The sequence below is a fragment of the Apiospora hydei genome (genome assembly GCF_038363865.1).
Source record: "Apiospora hydei strain CBS 114990 chromosome Unknown utg000006l_segment0_segment0, whole genome shotgun sequence".
NCBI lineage: Eukaryota > Fungi > Ascomycota > Sordariomycetes > Amphisphaeriales > Apiosporaceae > Apiospora > Apiospora hydei.
This window is the reverse complement of record NW_027117365.1, coordinates 5491927-5507485: the sequence shown is the minus strand read 5'-3', so window position 1 is coordinate 5507485 and position 15559 is coordinate 5491927. Positions and strand designations below refer to the sequence as shown.

The 15559-nt window shown below is 59.2% G+C and overlaps 6 protein-coding genes across 6 annotated transcripts; 2 read left to right on the top strand and 4 right to left on the bottom strand.

Annotated features, from left to right (window-relative positions):
* Positions 1 to 201: 201 nt before the first annotated feature.
* On the bottom strand, positions 202 to 1843 carry PG997_009004 (mfs general substrate transporter; the record flags this gene model as incomplete). The annotated part of the gene is made up of 6 exons (XM_066813319.1): positions 202 to 490; positions 549 to 769; positions 870 to 949; positions 1014 to 1155; positions 1209 to 1524; positions 1635 to 1843. 6 exons carry the CDS (start codon positions 1841 to 1843, stop codon positions 202 to 204), a joined length of 1257 nt encoding a protein of 418 aa, XP_066668661.1.
* Positions 1844 to 3021: 1178 nt separating this feature from the next.
* On the top strand, positions 3022 to 4925 carry PG997_009003 (uncharacterized protein; the record flags this gene model as incomplete). The annotated part of the gene is made up of 3 exons (XM_066813318.1): positions 3022 to 3318; positions 3382 to 4368; positions 4392 to 4925. The coding sequence occupies 3 exons, from the start codon at positions 3022 to 3024 to the stop codon at positions 4923 to 4925; spliced, it is 1818 nt and encodes a 605-aa protein (XP_066668660.1).
* Positions 4926 to 5826: 901 nt separating this feature from the next.
* On the top strand, positions 5827 to 7985 carry PG997_009002 (transporter; the record flags this gene model as incomplete). Its single annotated transcript, XM_066813317.1, has 5 exons — positions 5827 to 6374; positions 6495 to 6804; positions 6889 to 6913; positions 6989 to 7178; positions 7292 to 7985. 5 exons carry the CDS (start codon positions 5827 to 5829, stop codon positions 7983 to 7985), a joined length of 1767 nt encoding a protein of 588 aa, XP_066668659.1.
* A 245-nt stretch (positions 7986 to 8230) lies between these two features.
* Positions 8231 to 9621, bottom strand: PG997_009001 (uncharacterized protein; the record flags this gene model as incomplete). Its single annotated transcript, XM_066813316.1, has 3 exons — positions 8231 to 9214; positions 9267 to 9330; positions 9461 to 9621. The coding sequence occupies 3 exons, from the start codon at positions 9619 to 9621 to the stop codon at positions 8231 to 8233; spliced, it is 1209 nt and encodes a 402-aa protein (XP_066668658.1).
* Positions 9622 to 10874: 1253 nt separating this feature from the next.
* PG997_009000 (uncharacterized protein) lies at positions 10875 to 11824 on the bottom strand (the record flags this gene model as incomplete). Its single annotated transcript, XM_066813315.1, has 3 exons — positions 10875 to 11448; positions 11523 to 11585; positions 11646 to 11824. The coding sequence occupies 3 exons, from the start codon at positions 11822 to 11824 to the stop codon at positions 10875 to 10877; spliced, it is 816 nt and encodes a 271-aa protein (XP_066668657.1).
* A 2031-nt stretch (positions 11825 to 13855) lies between these two features.
* On the bottom strand, positions 13856 to 15031 carry PG997_008999 (uncharacterized protein; the record flags this gene model as incomplete). The annotated part of the gene is made up of 1 exon (XM_066813314.1): positions 13856 to 15031. The coding sequence occupies one exon, from the start codon at positions 15029 to 15031 to the stop codon at positions 13856 to 13858; it is 1176 nt and encodes a 391-aa protein (XP_066668656.1).
* Positions 15032 to 15559: the final 528 nt, after the last annotated feature.

Here is a 15559-nt window from a genome sequence, read left to right as displayed (position 1 = left end):
CATGATAAGATACCAGTGGCAATAACAAGCAGCAAATTCATTCAAGACTTGATAGAGGGCTTTGGAGAATCTAATTTGTCATGTATGAAGTCTATGGTGATCTAGTTCTATGCGCGTGATGATGGTCCTTCCGGTGTTTGAGCCCCTCATAAGAAGATTTCTATGCGAGAGTAGGGCTTATGCCCGACCAAGACGCAGCAGTCAACCTTTGGTATCGATCTTGTCGCTTGCGCTCTCTTGAGCGGCTTCGTGATCTAGCTGCCGGCTTTTGGCTGCCGTAGCACCGAAACCGCGCACAACCAGCCATGCCGGGTAGACGGAGAAAGCCCAAAGCACCAGGTTGAAATACACACCACCCACCTGGGCGAAGACCGTCAACGAAGTCAGTCCGTAGCTTACCGCTTGCCACGCGGACTCTGTCCCTCGGAGCAAAGCAGCGAATCGAAGAACTTCGGGCTCTCCGTTGGCGATATGGGAGACCATGAAGTACCTGGTGGCCCACCGGTGTTAGTACACGGCCAACGCAAACGCAGGGGCCCGGGGCTCACAAGTATAGATAGTTGACCTGGAACATGGCGTTGAGCAGAATGTACACGACGAATGCGCGGCCGAAGCCCGGGCTGGCCCAGTCGTATGTCGGCTGGGTCACGCGGAAGCGCGAGACGAGCACCGTAGCCCAGATCCACCACGCCCCGGACGCGAGCGTGAAGAACCAGAACGCGTAGCGGCCGCGGGTCTTGACGGAGAGGCGGGTGGTATCCAGCCAGGCCTAGGCGGTGCGTGTTAGTTAGTTGAGCGTCTTCTTCCTCATCCAAGGAAGCTCAAACAGATAGGAATAAGGGAACCAAGTTAGTAGTAGTAGATCTTACCCCTGCAGCATTTCCGGCTATGATACCAATCACGCCACCAAGGAATGACCCTAACGCTCTGGCACGGACGGAAAACCATACTGTAGATCTGTTGTCAGCGAACCATGCAAAACGAACCACTGTTAGCAGGATCGATGCACCCACAAGCCAGGTACGTAAACATGACGGCCTCCGCAAACACAGCCTGCCCAATCCACAACAGAATCAGGAGGAACTGCGGCCGAAAGAAGTTCTCGGCCGTCGCCTTCATCTCCCGCCACGGCTTGTCCATAATGGCGAGAGAAACCTTGACCCCGTCACGCCGCTCGACCTTGCCCGGCGGCGTCAAGAAAAAGATACGACGAGCCCGAGCGCCTGGAGCGTGATGAAGACAAGGTATACTGCGTACGAGACCTTGCCCGCATCGTTGCGGTCCGCGTTGAGGCCGAGGTTGATGGCGCCGCCCAAGACCTGCCCCAGCAGCCGGAAGGTCAGCCACCAGCCGAGCGCGCGGCCTTTGTTCCAGGGTTCCGGGTACGCGATGGCGATGGCGGCCTCGACGGCCCAGAAGAGGCCGGCCGAGATGCCGCACAGGACGGCGCCGAGGAGCACGAGCCATTCGACGCCGTAACGGTTATTCAGATACAGGCCGGCGGCATACGGGGCATAGCCGATGCTGATGTCGGGGCGGAGGAACACTGGTCAGCCTACAATGTATCCAACACACACACCCGGAAGGTAGCAGACAGCGGCGTTCGAGGAGATGGCAGTGGAAAACAGACTTACGTGCCTAAGCTCAGGGCGTGCTTGATGCCGATGTAGTGGACGATGGCGGTGGAGAAGTAGCAGGAGACCACCATCAGGCAGAACGTCGCGGCATTGGCGGCGTTGACCAACTGTGGCGACTGCGCTCCTCCGGCACCAAGGGAGTTCATGGCAGTCCAGAGGCCGGGAGCGAGAAGGTTGCAGAGGCCGAGAATGGTCATGTTGTACATGGTGGAGCGGTACCATTTCACTGACCTATGCGATTAGTCGGAGGAAAGGATCTCAAGTGTTCTTTTCTTTGCGGAAACGACGTACCCGGATGGTTTCTGCCTTCCACAGGCTCTTTAACGCTGCTCCCCGGGCTCGATGATGATAGAGTCATGTTGTGTTGGCTCTAGGGATACGTATCGGTGTTCGCGATGGAGGTTATTCGGAAAAGTAGCAATGCTTGGATCTGATAAATTACTACGGATACGTGCGCACACGGTATGTTGGACCGAGGTGAGACGCCGAACACATATATATCAATAACCAGTCGCCCAATTGGAGAGGCCCAAGCCATAACCCAAGCTACTTGATCTTCGTCTCTCGGTACTGCCCATCGACCGGATTTGGTCATCACTATGCCGGTGCATTACTTTGTGGCAATGGGCCAGCCACGCGTAGTAAGAGTCAGGAACAGTCTTCAGCTCAAAGCCTGCAGAATCACGAAAACGTGTTTCAACAGCACGCCATCTCAGGGGCTCCGAAACCCCAAATCTTCCATCACACAGAGAATGATAGCGGGCGTCTCCAAGCCCTGTTACCGGACAGAAAAGCAGAATCATCCTAGCTACATGTAAGATAAGAACAAAGTGGGCTCGGTGTTTTTTCTGAGTTCAACAGGATTACCAATGATCTTCCTGTTGTTGCCGGAGAACTGGGGGGATCCTCGCGTCGGCCTACCCTTGTAAGAGGGGCCGTCGCATGGCGTGATTCTACCACCCGGAGGCATCATCGTCTCGCCCCTCCACATGGGGCAACCCCCATCATGCAACCCGATAAGAGCCCCCAGAAACAGCATACCCATATATGCCAAGTCCAGATTCAGATTCAACATTTATTGGAGCTAGCAGGTTTGGCCACGATGACGTGATAGAATACAATGCGGCATATGCGTCCGACTCCGGCAGCGGCATCAGGGATTGGAGCAGAGTCCATGTGTTTGCTGATCGTGCCGGGCCATGTCGTTATCAACTTGTGCCACTGTGTTGAGATCTTATTAAAATTTAAACTGCTGGTATCGCGTGGTTTGCTTGCGTTGTCACTCTACATCCAAAACCACCATAACCCGGTTAGACTCACCAAGCTCGGTGACTGCATTGTAATAATTGCCAACCGATCGAGTACTCGTACGCCTAACCTCAGTATGACGGCCAAAGAGTCAACGCCTGAGGCGCAGGGGTCAGCTCTGTCGCATGATTTTGCCGGAACGGCGACGAAAACGACCGACAACGTCAACGGTCATAAAGCGGAGTCTCCAGAGTCCCAAAGCCAGACGCACCGGTTCCGAGATCTTGAGTTAGAGCAGCGGTACATCGACGAGCCCAGGAAACTGCGGGTAGTCGTCGTCGGCGCCGGCCTGGCCGGGGTGATTGCGGGCACGCTTCTTCCCGCCAAGGTCCCCAATATTGAGTTGACCATCTTCGAGAAGAATGCTGATGTGGTAAGTCGCCCCTGACGCAATTGAGGCAGAAACGTTAGTAGAAGACTGACATCTACGTCACAGGGAGGGACGTGGTTCGAGAACAAATATCCGGGCGTCCGGTGCGACATACCGGCACACGTGTATCAAACCAGCTTCGAGCCCAACACGCAGTGGTCGGAAGAGTTCGCACAGGGTGCCGAGATCAGGGAGTACTGGCAGAAGCTCGCCCAAAAGTACGGCGTTTACGACCGTCTCAAGCTCTCCCACAACGTGGCGGGACTCGACTGGGACGCGACCAACTCGGTGTGGAAGATCGACGTTGTGGATCTGCAGACCGGCCAACAATTCACTCAGACCGCCGATTTCGTCCTGACGGCCGTCGGCCGGTTCAACGCCTGGAAGCTCCCGGACTATCCCGGCCTGCACGACTTCGCGGGCCTGCTGCGGCACACGTCCAACTGGGACCCGGCCTTCGACCCCGCAGGCAAGCGCGTGGCCGTCATCGGCAACGGTGCGAGCGGCATCCAGGTGGTGTCGCACCTGCACCGGAACCCGCAGCTGGCGCGCCTCGACCACTACGCCCGCAACCCGACGTGGATCGCCGACTCCTTCGCGGGCGACGCGACGAGCCTCGAGCCCAAGCCGTACCCGCCGGAGCTGCGCCGGCGCTTCGCCGAGGACCCCGCGGCCTACACGGCGTGGCGCAAGGCGTTCGAGGACAAGTACTGGCGCGGGTTCGAGACGTGGCTGCGCGGCTCGGACCGCAACCACGAGGCGCGCGCGACGCTGACCGAGAGGATGCGGCAGCGCCTGCTGCATCGCCCCGAGCTGCTCGAGTCGCTCATCCCGGCGTTCTCCCCGCACTGCCGCCGGTTGACGCCCGGGCCGGGATACCTCGAGGCCATCACGGCCGACAACACGGACTATGTCCAGACGCCCATCGCGCGTTTCACCAAGACGGGCATCGAGACGGTGGATGGTAAGCACCGAGAGGTCGACGCCATCTTTTGCGCCACGGGCGCCAACGTCGACATGATACAGCCGTTTCCAATCCGCGGGCCCGACGGCGTATTGCTATCAGACCTATGGAGCGCGAAGGAGGGTGCGGATCCCGGGTTCCCTACACCTATCTCGGGGCCGCGACGCCGGGGTTTCCCAACCTGTTCTTCGTGCACGGCCCCAACGCGGCGGGCCGTTCCGGGTCCGTCCCGCACTCGGTCGAGGTGCAAGTCGCCTTCTTCGCGCGGGTCCTGCGCAAGGCCGCGCGCGAGGGCATCCGGACGCTGCAGCCGTCGCGGCGGGCCGCCGACGACTTCGTCGAGTACTGCGACGCCTTCTTCCGGTCGACCGTGCTGACGGAGGACTGCTCCTCGTGGTACAACGGCGGGCGGCCCGGCGCGCGCATCCACGGGCTCTGGCCCGGCAGCGGCGCCCACGTCGAGACGGTGCTGCGGGAGCCCCGCTGGGAGGACTGGGAGTACACGTACCTGAACCGGGGCGGGAACCGGCTGATGTGGTACTTTGGGAACGGGCGGACGAGGAAGGAGGAGGATCCCCAGTCGGATATGACGCGCTATGTTCGGGACCCGTCCGAGATTGATTTGCGGACGCTGCATGATTGGTGAGCGGGTAGGGGGTAGTATGTGTTGTATGATTTACGGCGGTTCTGCCCTGGGTTGCTAGATGACACTTCTCATCAAATGGATGCTCTCAGCCCCCGTCGCATTTTACTTGCAGCGTGCTGAAAGGGTTCCACTACCCCAGAAAAGCCAGGTCATGTCTGCCATCTGCAATCTGCGACTTTGTCTTTTGCTTTTCGTACTCTATGACGACCTGCATTTCGGGAGCGAGGCGGCCACGCTGCACAAGCCATTCCCGAGTCTTAATTAGTCGAGAGGCCAGCTGTGCAAGTGGAATCCCGTATGCAGATGACGTCTTGGCATGCAGGGGAACTCGCTGAGTGCCGTAGCATGGAGAAAAAAGACGGGAAGGATCTTCTAGGTAAAAGGCGTGAGCGGCCATCGCGACAAGTGGCGTCCACTAGCGTCACTGCGGCTGAGACAAAAACAAACGACCCCCGGCGGAGTGATGAGTGCAGATACTGCAATCTACTCGTCATAGAACCCAATGGGAGAAAATACGCCTTCGGAATGGGAAAGGGAGCCGCGTTCCCTAGTATGGATGTTGGGGACTCTCCCAATCTGTCGGTGGAAAATGAGTGTTTACGCGCAGGGAAAAGAAAAGTAGGGGTCCGGGACACCGCTTCGAGAGAGAAAACAAACCGCTATAAGACCGGTCGTCTTCTACTCTGCTAGCCGATCCGCTGCGCTCCGCTGAATTCTATCCCCGCAAAACTAGAACATTGTCGTTTAAGATTCTAGTCTACAGTTCGCTTTTTCGATGCGAATCGGAATAGAAAAGCCTGTTTCCCACTGTCTTGATCTCCGTTTCTGTCTTCTTGGTTTGCAAACCTGAGCAATAACGTGCAACTTTTCTTCCTGTTCTTATCTCAAAACCTTCCCAGCCATGGCAATATCCATCGTAGACTCTCCGTCTCCTCCCTCGGAGCGAGACCCCTTGCTCGCCCACAAGAAGCACGACGTCACCGTAACCACAAGATCCCTCCGGAGCGACGACGATGACAACAACTCCGACAATGCCTCAACGGCACCGCCACCGCTCTATCTGCACAACACCTCTCCGACCCGCTTCCTCGTCATCTTCGCCCAGATCCTCCTCGTCCAGTTCGCCGGCTGCTTCGACGCCACCGTCATGGCCTCGTCCCACCCGGCCATCACGTCCCACTTCCGCGCCGCCGCCGCCGCCTCTTGGCTCTCGACCTCGTTCCTGCTGGCCTCGACCGCGTGCCAGCCCCTGATCGGCCGCCTGTCCGACGCCACGGGCCGCCGCCCGCTGTTCCTCGGCTGCTTGGCGGTATTTGTCGTCGCGACGGCCGGGTGCGCCGCGGCGCCGGGCATCGGGTGGCTTATTGCGGCCAGGGGCCTTTGCGGGGTCGGGGCGGGAGGGTTGATGGTGTTGGGGGATATCATACTGAGCGACTTGGTTCCCGTTGAGTAAGTTGGCTTTTAGTCTCTGGAGAAACCAATACCTCCTCGTATTGGTTTCTCAAGTCCGGGAAGACGATGACAGCCAACCGAGAACTGCAATTACTAACCCTCTTCCTCCTCCCACAGACGCCGCGGCCTGTATTATCCCTACTCAAGCCTCGTCTACGGCATCGGCAGCACCCTGGGCGCGGCCCTGGGCGGCTTCCTGGCCGAGCACCTGGGCTGGCGCTGGATCTTCGCGTCGCAGATCCCCGTCATGCTCGTCTGCCTCGCCGTCTCGGCCGTCGTCATCCCGCCCGACCTGGGCGTCCAGGTCCAGGAGGACTACGACGGCACCGTCACCACCGGGAGAAGCCTGCGCGACTCGCTCCGCGACTTCGACTTTGTCGGGTCTGGACTGCTTTGCATCATCTTGACGACCATGATTTTGGGATTGGTGAGTAGCCGTTCCTCCTTGCCATACCTATTACAAAGTATTTCTTGTTGGTCGCTAATAACTCGCCCCTTGATGGTCACACAGAATCTCGGTGGCCAGATCCTCCCATGTAAGTGTATAAAACCCAAGCACCGTTTCTCACACCCAATAAACAAAAACTCCTCGCTAACGCTCCCAACCACAGGGTCCCATCCAATCGTCGCCTCCGCCCTGGTCGTGTGCGCAGCCTGCATCCCGCTCTTCCTCTACGTCGAGTGGCGCTGCGCCAGCCATCCTCTGGTGCCGCTCGATTTCATCTCGCGCGCCCCCAGGGCCAACCTGCTGGCGTCCAACTTCATCTCCACCATGCTGACCAACTCGGTCTTGTTCAACATGTAAGTACTTGTCCGGCGGCCGGATTCTATACGAATTAGTCTTTTGTTTTCCGATGCCTTCCTTTCACCACGTAACCGAACTGACGACGGATCCAGGCCCATCTTCCTCCAAGCCGTCCTGCTCGCCACCCCGACCCGCTCCGGCCTCCAGCTCATGTTCCCCTTCGCCGTGACCTCGGCCGTCTCGGCCCTGACGGCCTACACCATCGCGCGCACGCAAAAGCTGCGCTGGTCCCTCGTCGCGGGCGCCGCCTTCTTCCCCTCGCGGGCGCGCTGTGCCTCGCCCGGCTGCCCGGCCGGAGCACGCCGCACTGGCTCGCCGTCGCCGCGCTCGTGCCCACGTCAGTCGGGCAGGGGCTGCAGAACCCGGGGACGTTCATCGCCGTCCTGGCATCGGCCGCGGAGGAGGGGGGCAAGCGACAGAACCGGCAGGGGCTGGCTACGAGCGTCATGGTGCTGGTGCGGAGCGTGGGGCAGGTTGTCGGGATCGCGGCTAGTAGTCTGCTGCTCCAGGGTAGTCTCCGGCATTACCTGGGACAATTGGTGGTAGGAGGAGGCGGAGGCGGCGGCGGCAGAGAGAGTCGTTCCCGTAGCGCCCCGGTGGACGACGAGGTGGTAAAGAGGGTCCTGGCCTCCATCGAGTCCATCGCGTCGCTGGAAGAGCCATATCGGACGCAAGTGGTCGAGAGTTACGAGAAGGCGTTGAGGACCTTGTTCGCTGGCTTGGCTATCCTGGCACTGGTTTCGTTGCTGATCTTGTGTCCGGCCAAGGTGCCTCGGATAGGTGGTCGTGCACGGAATGGTTGAGCAAGGAGTCGTTTGTAAACGTTTCCGTATTTATTGTATCAAAAGGTGAGATGGAGTTGTTATTTTTACCTTGAATTGAGTATATCCCGAAAAACAAGCTTACAATGCCACTTGCACCCAGACTCACAACAGCTGGAGATGAAAGAGACCAAATCGGCCATATCCGGATCTATTCCAAGGTCCAACAGATTCAAATTCTGGAAGAAATGTATCAACGTCTGCTGCACACGGGGTCTCTACACCCCCTACTGCTCCAAAACCACCACGGCCTTTCCACCGCTGACCTCCCCCCTCCGCATCCGGTCCAACCCGATATTAATGCCCTCGAACCCCTCCTCCACCGCAACAACATCCGGCGCCACCAGCGCCCCGGCCTCCAGCAGCCGCTCCAGCCACGCACTGAGCGCCTCCCCGACCGCGGGCGCCTCGTGGTACAGCTTGATCGGCACGGTGTGGTACACCACCTCCTCGCCCGCCGGCTCCTTGGGCAGGCCCGTGAGCCCGACCAGGTGCGCCCGCGGCGCCCCCCTGGACGCGGGCCCCGGAGACTGGCGCGGAGTGACGGGCGCATCCTTGTCCACGACGGGGCTCGCGTCCGGCGCCTCTTCTTCTTCCTGTCGGAGCGCCCGCCCGAGCGCCGCGGCCGAGTCCCGCCCGCGCGTGTCGAGCGCGAACCGCAGCCGGGGCCCCAGGCTCGCGCGCAGGATCGCCACGGCCCGGTCCGGGTCGTGGCTGTCGACGAGCAGGTCGGGCCGGAGGGGCGACCCGTGCGCCGAGAGCCGGAGGCCGTGCTTGGCCGTGTCGACGAGGGTCGCGACGCGCAGGCCCGCGAGGCGCGCGAGCTGGACGGCGAGGTTGGCCGAGGTCGAGGAGCCACCCCAGATGGCGACCCAGTCGCCCGGGAGGGCGCGCTCGCCGGGGGCCAGGCCCTCGAGGCACTCGGCGCGGATGTCGTCGGGGAGCTGGTAGCAGCCCGAGGAGGAGGAGGAGGAGGAGGCGTTCTTTTGGACCAGTTCCAGCAGGTCGGGCCCGTCGGCGGTGTGACTGAAGTCGACGCCCATGCAGATGCCCAATGCCAACGCGGCGGCTACGAAGGCGACGCCGAGCGTGGCGGCCGACTGGAGCGGGACGGAGGGCGGGATGCGCACCGTGTTGAAGCTGGAGGAGACGACGTACTCCTGGTAGGCTGCTTTCCGGAGGTCGCGGTAGTCGGTGGAAATGCAGATGACCTTCGAGTCAAGTTAGCGACACTGCATGATTAGGAAGCTTGGGGCTTCTTACATTGTCACCTTCCTTGATCCGAGAGCTGGATCTTGAGGCTTGTATCACGCGGCCCGCCAGCTCTCTGCCCGCGGTATAGGGTAGTGTTGGTATACCGAACCCAAAGTCACTGCACAGGTTCCCCTTTTCAGTATTTTCGCGTTTGAAGCCGTGAGAGGACGAGACATCTTCTGGGATGATAACTGAATACCTACGGTGCTTTCCAGTCGATCGGGTTGAGACCTATCACATGCGACTTGACCAGGACTTCCCACTCGTGCAGGAGCTCCGGCACGGGGCGGGCATGATCGACCACGTATGGCTGTTTTAAGGAGTGCAGCACGGCCGCCTTGTGTGTTCTCGGTATGCCGTTCATGATCGTCTCTGATTGACGGTTTTCGGAGATTCAAATGTAAGGCAAAGCAGTAGGAGGCCACGCTTAAGCCAAGGCTAGCGATTGGATGGGGATTGTCCGACGGTATTGTCTCAACTCGGGGAAATCATGCGTTTACATGTTACCTTTCATCAACAGGCCATGCCGCCCTCCAGTACGAGTGTTTTATTTCTCAATGCCTGGCGATACCGCAACCCGGATGCGTAGGTGGCGGGGTTCCTCAATTCCCCCATGATCCTGCCCCAAGGTCGCAGTTCGGAGTTAGCCTCTAGATAAGGGGTATGGCGTGATTCTCCAGGTCCAAGGCATCACCACCCCAACTTCCGCAGGCGTGCTATCACGTCAGTGAGATGGTGGGGTACACCTCTCCGCAACCTGCATTCAGTCGGAGATTCTAATTGATTACGGATTACAAATCGGAGGAGGGTATGGGATGTCGTCATCCCGAAAAGCAGAGCAGTCGGGACCATCCCGAGATCATGAAGACAGCCGGCCTTGGCGGCGCATGCTTTCGGTAGTCTGGTCTGTTGAACACACATGGCTCTCCAAGCAGCAACAGTCTCGTTCGAATATACGTATGATAGAAAGTCGTGAGAGTCCGGGTTGGTTTCGATTTGCCGTGCTTTCTCAACGTCTTGATCTTCCGCCCCCACCGCTCATGCTGTTCGTATCGTATACCCTGGCATTGCACTCGCCAGTGATCCGTTATCACGTTAGGCTCTCTCGAGGTGGTGAGAGGTCGAGTTAGACAGGTTAGACTATCATTTGGCATACTTCGTGAGTGCATGCATTGGGAAGAGATATGGGCAAGCGTCAGCACCCCGAACCCGACGGCAAAGGTTCTCGGCCGAGTCGACTGGAGAAGGCCGGATGGGAGTTTCGCATTTGTACTGGGAAATCGATGTTGTCACGTGAAGGGACACCCTTGGGAGTTTAAAGAAGCTTACAAGGAGCCAGTCAAAGTGACTGCGCCCATGAGCACTGCACATACCAGACATGTCAGGAAGGAAACTAGAAGCCTTAGAGGGGCTTCACTGAGTGGGCCTTTAAAACAAAAGCTACCCAACATGCGAGCGAAAGACAACAGAAGACAGGCACCGTCAAAGCGGGTCGTAGCAAAAAAGGTCGTGATATTGATATGTACATAGAATTCTAAGCGTTAAAAGTTAAAAGCTTCTTTGGCTTTCGTTTTTAAAAACAAAAAGGTATTTTGGTATTGGTGTTGTAGGAGCTATTTAGCTCTGGAGGAACTTGAGGGTCTGGCGGAGGGGGCCGCTCATGTCGGTGGCGACGGCCTTGTTGGCGAAGCTCTTGCCGCCGAGGCCGGTGAGGGACAGCAGCGAGGAGCCCTGGTTGACGAGGCCGGTGACGAGCTTGAGGATGCCGCCGCTGCCGGAGAGGACGCCGGAGACGAGGCTCTGGAGGGTGCCGGTGACGTCCTTGAGGACGGAGGAGATCTCCTCGGAGGTGCCCTCGACGATGTTGCCGGTGAGCTTGGCGACGATGCCGCCGACGTTGCTGAGGATGGGGCCGAGGCCGTCGACGAGGCCGGACACGGTCGAGGTGCCGCCGAGGACGCCCTTGACGAGCGGGGCGGCCTGGTCGACGATGCCGACGGCGAGGCCGACGACGCCCGAGACGACGTCGCTGGTGCCGCCCAGGGTCGCGTTCAGGCCCAGGAGGCCGTCGGTGAGCTCGGTGGCCCAGTCGACGGCCTGGACGCCGTCGGAGACGACGCTGCCGACGATGCCTTCGACCCGCGTGAGGACGGTGAGGGCCTCGGGGCTGTTGAGGATGGAGTTGAGGTCACTGCAGTGGCGAAAAGGGTCAGTCCGTCTGTTTTGGTACTCCTTCTTCTTGGATGTTATGGGGAATGAACTTACAGGCCATCGCCACCGAGGACGCCGCCGAGAACGTGGCCGAGGATTCCTTCGACCTTGCTCGTGCTATAAATGTCGCATTAGTCAAATCGTCTTCTTGCGTTAAAGGGGGAAGAGGCTACATACACTTCAGGGATGAGGTTCAGGCCGAGGCCGCCGGAGCCGGAGCCGGCGGAACCGCCATCACCGCCGAGGCCAAGGAGACCGCGCTTGGCGTCTTGCTCGGGAACGGCAATGGGGTTCGCCCAGGCGGCGGTGGCGGAGAAAGCAGCCAGTGCAGCTGTAGAGAATCCGGAGAAGCGCATCTTGAAGATAAAATTTGGGATATCGGAAGAGTGTGTGTGGGTGTGGGTGTGTGGAGAAGAAAGATAAGATTGGTGGGTTGGTCGTTCTGAAGGTCACGACGAAAACAGTCCAATGTAATGAATGAATGGCAAGCGGAGCGCTTTGCAGGTAAGGAGTGACTGAGAATAAAAAAGAGTGTGGGTGATATCTTCAAGAAGGATGTGGAAAAGAACCAGAATCCAGCCAGTCTGTCGGGAGGACTGACGAGAATCTTATACTAGAGATTGCTCCTCCTCCTCTTCCCGGTCATTCAGGGTTAAATGGCGACGAGATTGTGCTCTGCCCTTTGCTGCATGGTGGACGGGCGCGACGGCATAGGATCACCAAGTCGCCTTCCCCAGTCTTGAGATACCGATCTGCCAAACGTGTTGGTACGGAGTATTAGCTTCGCCCATCCAGCCTGTTCCATCCCTGCCAGGCCCCGAACCATACTTGGTAGCTTAATTCCCTGCCCCCGCTATGTGGGACGGCCGGGCTGAGGACAGGGTGTTCTGGGGTGCGGGCAGGGTCGTCAACGTCGATCCTGATCCGTGACCGTCCCAAAACGGGGGCCTCCCCACTGTCGGTCATCTCCTAGCGGACTAGGCGTGTTTCGTCTAGCCCGGCACTCGCTGCAGAGGTTCCCATCTCTGTCCCATTTTCAACTTGGGAACACTCCCCAAATGAAGATCCATGCGCCCAGCTGAAATGACCTCAGGGGGTCTTTTTTTCTGCTGATAACCACCCCTCCCAGACCCCCCTGCCCTTCCTCTGAAAATTCCACGGGTCGGCGCGGTAAACTTTATTAAGGATGACAGCTTCCGACGAGATTGGCGTTGCACTAGCCCAGGTACCAAGAGAAAACGACGTCATGCCCGGCCCCCAAAGCGGCATATCCCAGCTGTGTTCTTCGCGCCCTCAAGGTGATGGCAGTAATGTGTATTGCCTTGTTCCTTTCTGGCCTATCCGTAGACATCTACCGCGCATGTGTTTTGCCTTTCCAACAAGCAATGCGGGAAGGCAAGGATGGTTCTCCAAGCCGATGGATGCACTAAAGTTAACAGTGCCTGAGAACTTCCACCGTCGGGCCTTGCATCCCTTTACACTGACCAGTGAGAGCCAGCCCAGTTTACTACCCACCATCACTGTCCACCAACAGCCATATGCAAGCAAGCGGAATCTCCCATCACGTCTGAGGACCTCTGTTCCATCATGCAACGAACTGATCTTCAAATTTTACTCGCTCCCTGATAGTCCGCTATCGGCCCGGGCATGCATTGATTCAACAAAATGCAAGACAACGCCGAGTATCGCCCATCGTCTTGAGCGCCCACTGGCCAACACATGTGGAAAGGGATGCAGCAAATTCACGACCCCCTCGAGATGCTCAAGGGTACATGAGGAAAGGCTCGTGCGACACAGAAGGCAGGGCGGGCAGGAAGCGGGCATCATTAGCGCCAAGCTGCTATGATCATCATCATCGCCGTCACAGATGGCCGCGTTAAAGGAGGTCATTAGGTCATTTGGCTGCTTGGTCTTCGGCCTCACGGCAGGCCAGTTGCAAGCCCCTGCTCCCTACTTGGCAATCTCATGGAAGCGTGGTCGCCCATTCCATTGGCCCTGGGTGTGCATCGCACCAGTCAGCCAGTTGACGACTTGATTGGAATGGACACTCGAAGATGGCGGGGGTTGTAGTGATCCAAGCCGAGTCGATGATTGGCGAGCCCCTGGGCTGGGTTGGACTCTTGTATCCCACTACCCACTGAACCCCACGCCCATACTCCTATCACGACTGGATCTACTGCCACCTTCCACGCCCAAAACCAAATCTCCCTCCAGTTTCCATCATTATCAATCACTACCTACAACATCACCAGTCACTGCAACGTCACCCTCACTGCAACATCACCACATGTTGGCTTCTTGCTTTGCTTACGCGCCGATAGTGGCAGATTGACATGTAGATACGCTACACTATCCCGAGACCTTTCCCTGAATTACTTTGTCTTCCCTCACGCCGCCGTTTCCGCCGCACCGTTCCTGCCGTTTTGGCCACCGTCGCCCGCCTTCTCCTTCTTCTCCTTCTTCTCCTCCTCGCGCTGCCGGATCCCCTCGTAGACCCGAGGCAAGATGTACCGCCCATAGTCCACCGCGTCGTTGAAGTTGTCGTAACCGCGGATCGAGATGAGCTCGCACCCGAGATCGACGTAGTCGAGGATGGACTCGGCCACGACATCGTACGAGCCCACCAGCGCCGTGGACGCGCCCCGCGCCCCCGTCGCCGTGACGGTCGGGTACCACAGCGCGCGGTCCTGCACCTCGCCCCGCTTGGCGATCTCGAGCAGCCGCTGCGAGCCGACGTTCTGCGGGCTCTCGCCCTTGTTCCCTCCAAAGCTGAAAGGCCGCGTCGCGGCGCCCTGGCCCTTGTCCAGCGCCTCGAGGGTGCGGTGCGCCTTGGCCCACGCCAGCTCCTCCGTCTCGGCCACGATGGGCCGGAACGTGACCCAGATGCGCGGCCGCTCCGACGCCGGGCGCCCGGCCTTGTCGGCCTCGGCGTAGATGCGGTCGATCTGCTCCCGGGTCTCCTTGAGGGGCTCGCCCCAGAGCCCGAAGATGTCGGCCAGGGACCCGCCGACCCGGTACGCCTCGTCCGAGGAGCCGCCGACCGAGATGGGGATGGAGCGGTCGTTGGCGGGGCGGACCTGGTTGCTCCAGCCTTTGAAGGTGTAGTGCTTGCCCTCCCAGTCGAAAGGGTCGGCGGAGGCCCAGCCGCGCTTGAGGATGCGGATGTACTCGTCGAGGCGCTCGTAGCGTTCGGCCTTCGAGAGGAAGTCGCCCTCGCGCGCCTGCTCGACGTCGCTGCCGCCCGCGATGAAGTGGACGACGGCGCGGCCCCCGCTCAGCTGGTCCAGGGTCGCGAGCTGCTTGGCCGCGGTGGTGGGGAACATGGTGTTGGGCCGGAGCGCGATGACGACCTTGATGTGCTTGGTGGCGGCCGCGATGGTGGCGCCGATGGCGAAGGGGTCGAAGTAGCCCGACGCGTACGGGATCAGGGGTGTAGTGGAAGCCGTAGTCGTCCAGCGCCTTGGCGTACCGCACCAGGTAGGCCGGGTCGATGGGCGCGCCGGGGAGGGGTGCAGCTCGTTGGAGGCGTTGGGAGGGGTCATGGAGATGAATTCGGTAGGCATGGTGGGCGGGAGGGCGGCGGCTTCAGCGCGCCGAGTCTCCTGGGGATGTGATGTGATTGTGTTGATTCCAGTGTGACAGCGCGGTTTCCTACTGCCCCGCGTAGAGTGACTTCGGGTTTTTGGTGAAATTTCTGGAGACGGAACTGAACTATCGCGAACCCTCCAATATCGTCATGGTCTGCCCGCCTCCATGTTTGGCATTATATATATTATATGTAAGAGCGTTGTGCCGGGTGCCCCACCCTCCACCCACCCCCCTGGTTTGACATCACCCCGAGCACGAATTGCGCCATCCCTACATCGGGCGAATCACCACCACATCCAGCATTTGTAATCTCTTATCTTCCTGCGTAGTCTTGCAGTCGGGGTAATGCTCTCTGACAAACCCCAGGTCTGTTGAATTATGGCGCCATGCCATGGTCGGCCCAGGCCCGACATGATGCCCTTTGTGGACTTCGGTGCATTCCGGGCTAACGAAGCGCGTACTGGGCCAGCTTGACACTCCTTGGGGTTCATTATTACCCGCTC